Below are 6,855 nucleotides of genomic sequence, written 5' to 3' on the forward strand. Positions count from 1 at the left end.
TGGATGTTACATCTAGGCGATGGATGTTACATCACGTACATCATACCCGACTCGGTTGCATCAAGAGCGTTGCATCAAGTTATTATGGATGTTACATCTGATTGTGGGCTTAAGACCATGAGTCCGTTTAGTCTAGGGTTTTAGATGCGAGATTTACTATATATATCTTGTATTCGAAGTAACCATGAACTTGCACTTTGTAAACTCAATATCGCCTCCAATAATAAGATCTCTCTTTGCTTGTGGACGTAGCCAAGTTGGTGAACCACGTTAAATCTCTGTGTCGTTGTTACATCGTTTTTATTCATCTGTTTCCGCATCTGTTATTTCTCACAATTGTTACAACAGGTGACCTGACAAACTAACAAAAACATGAATCACACACATAGCAAGAATATATACATCACGGTCTAAGCTCTCAAAAAGGTGAGAGCTGCTTACACAAGACTTGATGAGCAGTTAGCCTTTTCTTTGGATTGCTCTCAAGCATTTTCTTTATAAGATCCTTGGCATTCTCGGAAATGCTAGGCCAAGGACTGGTCTCAAAGTCCAGCTTACCCTGTAAAATCTTTCTGAAGATCCCATATTGAGTTCCTGGATACAAAATAGGACACATGAGATGGGAAAGTGAAATGCAAAGAAAAAGAAAGAGAGGCACTGGAGAATCTAACCAGCATCAAAAGGAGCAAAACCAGATAATAGAATGTAGAGGATAACTCCAGCACTCCATACATCACATTCACGGCCGTAATGCCTATGTAAAACCTCAGGTGCCACATAGTATGCACTTCCAACAAGCTGTGTAAACGTTGCACCTGACAGAAACCAAGATTTGTGTGCCCGTAACACACACAAACAAGGGTTCAATGAAACAGTATCTCATGGACCAACCAAGCAAAACCAGTCATGAGATTTTAGGATCGAATTAAAATAATATTTTTTTAATTTTTTAATTATTGTAATATTTATTTTTAAAATATTTAATCTAAATGTATACTATATTTAAAAGAATTTTATATATATACCATGTTGATTATCTACCAATGATTTATATTTCTGAAATGGTGACTAATTTAAAATAATATAGCTATTATTGTAAAAAAAAGTTTAAAAGAAAATTTAAATTATAAACTTTTTTTGTTTAAATTATAAGCTTAATTACAATTAAGATATAGTCTATTTATTTTAACACCCATAATTGTATAAAACTAAACTAATATTCGTTTCTATTTTTATAATTATTTTATTCATTTATTAGTTTTACATTTACCATATATTAACATTTATGCATGTTATATATAACAACACAAAAAAAAGACTGGGAGTGCCACAAAGTGGAGACCCTATTCAAATGTTTGTTATTATACGCCAAGAGGCCCGGCCCTCAAACCAGAGAAGAAGAAGAATATGCAAAAGTCAAAGGTGGAAAGAATCAAAATGAGACCTGGTTCGCAGAAAACAGAGAGGCCGAAATCGGTTGATTTAAGCGAAGCATCTTCAGAAGAAAAAGAGAACAAAAAGTTCTCAGGCTTAAGATCTCTATGCATAACACCAAGAGAGTGACAAGCCTCCACGACCGCAACAATGGTCTTGATGAGCTTAGCTGCTTCTCTCTCACTATAATGACCTTTCTTCTCGATTCTATCAAACAACTCACCACCTTCGCAAAGCTCCATCACAAGGTGCACGTCGTTGGCATCTTCGTACGTGCTTTGTATCCGGACAACATTGGGGTATTCAGACAAGTGACGCATTATCTGGATCTCCCTCAAAACGTCATCGCAGTCTTCCTGACAAAGAAGCTTCCTTTTGGGTATAGATTTGCAAGCAAGCTTTTGACCCGTCTCGTTATAAGTACAGAGGAAAGTGATTCCAAACTGTCCTTGTCCGAGCACACGACCAAGAACGTAATCGTCTTTCAAGTTCTTGGTCTTGTAAGGGAGAACCCATCTGGTTCTTGATTCGCTGGCCATAGTTTGAGAGTCTGACTTTTTGTTAAAGAAGAAAATAATGAGAAAAGAAACTGTCTTGTTAGAGCATGATTAATCCGGGGTTCTTAAGATGGGGTTCTTAGCGGAAGTTAAGAAATTGTTTCTTAACTTCCGCTAAGAACCCCACTCTAAGAACTCCGAGTTAATCCTTAAGGCATCGAATGAAGGGAAGTCAAGACAACTTTTATTGGGCAAACGTGCCGTTAATTAGCTTCCCTTTAGAGTTTTTTTTCTTTTCACATTAAATGAATACGGGTAAGTAAATATAAATTACATGACTTGGTTGTTTTAGTTGAATATGTTGTCAACTAGTAGTAATTATTAGCTGTTACAGATATACATGTATTAATTTAATATTTCATTGACCAAAATAATTAAGTTAAAATTTACTATTATATATAATGTGTAGTTATTAGATTTTTTTTTTTAAAAAACAACTTTAATAAGCGTGCATGCATTGAAGTGAAACATATTCAACTATGAAGCAAAGGGAAGAAGGATTATAAGTCAAAGAAATGGAAAAGAAAGAAAGAACTGCTTTTTGCATACTTTCAAACAAAATTGTGAGAGCTATTAAATCATGTGTCATATTACAACCGGTTCTATTTATTTTAAAATCTAATTTCATAATCTAACTATAATAACATTATATAGCTGATAAATTTATATAAAAAATTGACTGCTAATGATGCTCTAAGTTCACAAACGAAAATTATATTACGAGAAACATAACTTCACTGGATGCTTATATATTCAGGTGGAATCGAACACCCTTAAGGCTAACATCAAATTTGAAATAATTTCATCCCTAACGAACATCAAATGTGATACCATTCCACTAAATTTGGTATATAAATTTTCATCACACCAAATATTTACAATATATATTTTATAATATTTCATTTAATAATATAATTCAATTATTATCATTAGTTAGTTTAAATAATATATAATATTATTTTGGTGTAAAATATGTTGTTATGTTGGAGATAAAAAAATATGACACTAAAACACTAAATTTAACGTAGTTTCGACATTAAATTTGATATCATGATTGGAGATGCCCTAGCACAGTATAGATGATTGTTTTGTTATCTATACATAACTATATTTATAAATTTAAACGTGGTTAAGATAAAAATAGTAAAATTAGAAGAGTGTGTGCAATAGCCATGTCCCATGGGGGAGTGTTGCGGAGCTGAGAAGACATTAAGGGTTTTAAGGTGATGGGAAGGTGAATTCGCCACTTCTTGCTTACTGTACCCACTTCAGAGAATCTCAGACCCCTTAACCCCTTCTTTTCTATGCTCTCTCTCTTTCAAGTCTAATCACCCATTTTAAAATCTTTTGGTTATAGGCATAGAGCATGATTAATGAGAATTTCTTAGGGTGTGAGTTTTTTTTAGAGTGGGATTTTTAGCAGAATATAAAAAACCGTCTCTTAACTTTTAATTAAAAAAGCTACGAACCGGTTCTTAATATATTCCGCTAAGAATACCCTAAACCCCCCCCCCCCATTAATCATATGCTCTTAGTAGGCTTGGACATTCGGGATCCCAATCGGGTTTGGGTTTAGTCCAATCGGGTTTCGGTTTTCCGGGTTTATCAAAATCAGTCCCATTCGGGTTATATGAAAATTCGGTTCGGGACCGGTTCGGGTTCTATCGGGTACGGGGGTTAGTAAATCTTAAAAAAACCGGTACAACCCGATGTACTTTTGGATTCGGATCTCAATCGGTTCTTCGGTTTAAATGTACCTGATTTATATCTACTTTGCAACAACAAAATAAGTAAAATCGGTTCTTTGGTTTTAAAATACTTGATTTGTACCTATTTTGTAACCAAAACATAAATAAAATCAGTTCAAAAAAAAAAAAGAACATCAAATGTGATCATTCAAAATCAATTGAAAGGTAAATATAGTTATTGATCGAAAGAAAACTAAATAAATAAAAACATAAAACGAAAATCAAGTTCTCATGAAATGAAAAACATTATTTAATGAAAACAAAACCAAAATTTAAAAATTTCAACACTCAACCGCCACCTTCAACCATCAATCTTCATATAATAGATAATTATTTTAGATGTTCAATATATTTTGAATACATATTAGGAATTGAGATCATGTTTGATACAAGTTCTTTTTGGGAATTTTGAATGTTTCGGGTTCTATCGGGTATCCATTTAGGTTCGGGTTCGGTTCGGATAATACTCATAACCCGAAATACCATATAACAAGATCCATTCGGTATTTATGACGGGTTCGGTTCAAGTTTACAGGTTCGGTTTATTTTCCCAGCCCTAGCTCTTAGGCAACATTGCATCTTATAAAGTAGGCTCAACCAATTGGGCTCTTTGTGTATCTCAACCACTATAATGAGCTTAAGTTGTAATATCGATATTGTCTCTCGGCCGCTTTTAAGTTTCAATGCAAAATATTTATGTACCAGGTAATAACCCGCGCCTTGCGCGGAATGTAATTATTAGTTTCGTTATTTTTAATAAAAAAATATTTAATATGTTTAATCTGGATATTGGTTCGGTTTTAAGCTTTTTTTTTTGCTTTTAATCTTCTAAAATATAAGTATTATTTTAAATTAATATTCATTTTAGTTAATCGGTTAAAATGTTTGATTCTTTTGTTTTTTTGGTAAATATCAAAAATTAATATTATTTGTTTGTTTTCATGTTATGAATTGTAGATAGTCGTCAGGTCGAACCAATAATTTTATATTATAGTTTCTAAACAGATAATAGTTTAAGAAAAAGAAAAGAAAATTATTAAGACAAATCATAAGCATTAAGAAAAAATATTTCAACTTTCAAAAAAATTAGATACTTCAGTTGTGGTGAATACTTAGTTACAAGGTGCTCACATCAAGGTGCAAATGTATGTGTATGTAAAAATTCTATAAAAATAGTTGACAAATATATAAAGATATTGTTAACTAATATTAAATGATATTTTTGTTCAAAATAATACATGAAAGAAAAAATTAAAATTAATTTAAAATAAAAAAGCCTTGACATTAGTCATTTTTGTATCCATAAATAGAGGTAGACACATATCGAATATTTGGGTATTTGGAAGCATTTGTGTCGATTCAATCTTTAGCCACCTAGATATTCGGTGACTCGGATATCAGAAATGTTTTAGAATTTTAAAGAATATCCGATTTGATCCGCAAATAAAATAAAATTTTAAAAATAATTGAAAAATTTAATAATAACATTTTATTACAAAAATAAAACATTATTTAACTTTGTTGTTTGGACCGTGCCTTAGCAAACGAGGAATGGCATACTCTATTTCCATGCTCTTATACAGAATATCTAGGGATGGTGGCGTCTGATCATAGGCCAGTGGTGGCGTTTCTGGAGGACAAAGTTCCCCGGAGGAAGGGGCAATTTCGTTTTGATAAGAGATGGGTTGGACAAGAGGGCCTAATGGAGTCCATTTCAGTGGGCTGGTCTAATAGTGTCGAAAAAGAAGATGATATAGTGGCAAAAATTAGCAATTGTCGGCATGAAATTGCAAAATGGCGGAAAAATAATCCACCTTACGGAAAGGAAAAAATTAATGATCAATTACAGAAAACTCTCGAAGAAGTACAATCAGATAATTCAAGATCGCAAGAGGATATAGTGGAAGTGTCTAGGAAATTACAAGAGGCATATAAGGATGAAGAAGAGTATTGGCATCAGAAAAGTAGAAATATGTGGTATTCTTCTGGGGATCTTAATACAAAATTTTATCATGCCTTAACTAAGCAAAGAAGAGCTCGCAATAGGATCGTTGGATTGCACGATTCTGTGGGGAATTGGATTACAGAGGATAATATGGTGGAAAAAGTGGCTGTAGACTATTTTCAGGATTTGTTCAGTACCACTTCACCTTCAGATTTCGAAAGTTTTCTCGCGGAGGTAACAATGGGGATCACTCCTCAGATGAATCAACAATTGCTACCGACTGGGAATCAGGTTAAAGAGGCTTTATTTATGATGCATCCAGAAAAAGCACCAGGGTCGGACGGCATGACAGCTCTCTTTTTTCAACATTCTTGGCATATTATTAAGAAGGATTTAGTAGAAATGGTAAACAATTTTTTGGTTTCCGGAGAAATGGATCCAAGGTTAAATATTACAAATATCTGTATGATTCCAAAAACGGAGAGGCCAACGAGGATGACAGAGCTGCGGCCAATTTGCCTATGCAATGTCGGGTATAAAATTATATCGAAGGTTTTGTGTCAGCGATTGAAATTGTGTCATCTGTCCCTCGTTTCAGAAACCCAATCGACTTTTGTGGCTGGGCGTTTGATAACTGATATTATTCTTATAGCCCAGGAGATGTTTCATGGGTTACGAGCTAACAAGGCATGTCAAGGAAAGTATATGGCAATTAAAACGGATATGAGTAAAGTGTATGACCGAGTAGAATGAGACTTTATTCAGGCTTTACTAGAAAAGATGGGCTTTGATCTTCACTGGATTAAGTTAATGATGGAATGTATATCATCGGTTCAATATCGAGTTTTACTGAATGGCCAACCACGGGGTCTCATTATCCCACAGCGAGGATTAAGACAAGGAGACCCTTTATCCCTTTATTTGTTTATATTGTGTACTGAGGCATTCACTACAAGAAAACACATGGTTAACGACGAAAATTAACGAGGAAAAACAATCCTCGTAAATTTGCGTCGAGTTTACGACGAATTTACGTGAAAAACTAAAGTCATCGTTATTTCCTCGTAACGTAACGACAAAAATATTTCGTCGTAAAGTGGATGTAACTTTACGAGTATTTTACGAGGAAAAACTATTTCCTCGTAAATACGACGTAAACTTTGCGTGGTAT

General features: G+C 33.7%; 1 protein-coding gene across 1 annotated transcript in view; it reads right to left on the reverse strand.

The window, feature by feature from the left end:
• Nucleotides 1–1,973, reverse strand: part of LOC106315138 (calcium-dependent protein kinase 12-like) — a 7,094-nt gene extending 5,121 nt beyond the window's left edge. Inside the window, exons 1-3 of the mRNA XM_013752899.1 lie at nucleotides 1,445–1,973; nucleotides 672–815; nucleotides 441–594 (exon numbers count right to left, since the gene is read on the reverse strand). Coding sequence (XP_013608353.1) covers nucleotides 441–594; nucleotides 672–815; nucleotides 1,445–1,973 — 827 coding nt within the window. The remainder of the gene's footprint in view (nucleotides 1–440; nucleotides 595–671; nucleotides 816–1,444) is intronic.
• Nucleotides 1,974–6,855: the final 4,882 nt, after the last annotated feature.

The sequence above is a fragment of the Brassica oleracea genome, chromosome C9, assembly GCF_000695525.1.
Source record: "Brassica oleracea var. oleracea cultivar TO1000 chromosome C9, BOL, whole genome shotgun sequence".
Classification (NCBI taxonomy): domain Eukaryota; kingdom Viridiplantae; phylum Streptophyta; class Magnoliopsida; order Brassicales; family Brassicaceae; genus Brassica; species Brassica oleracea.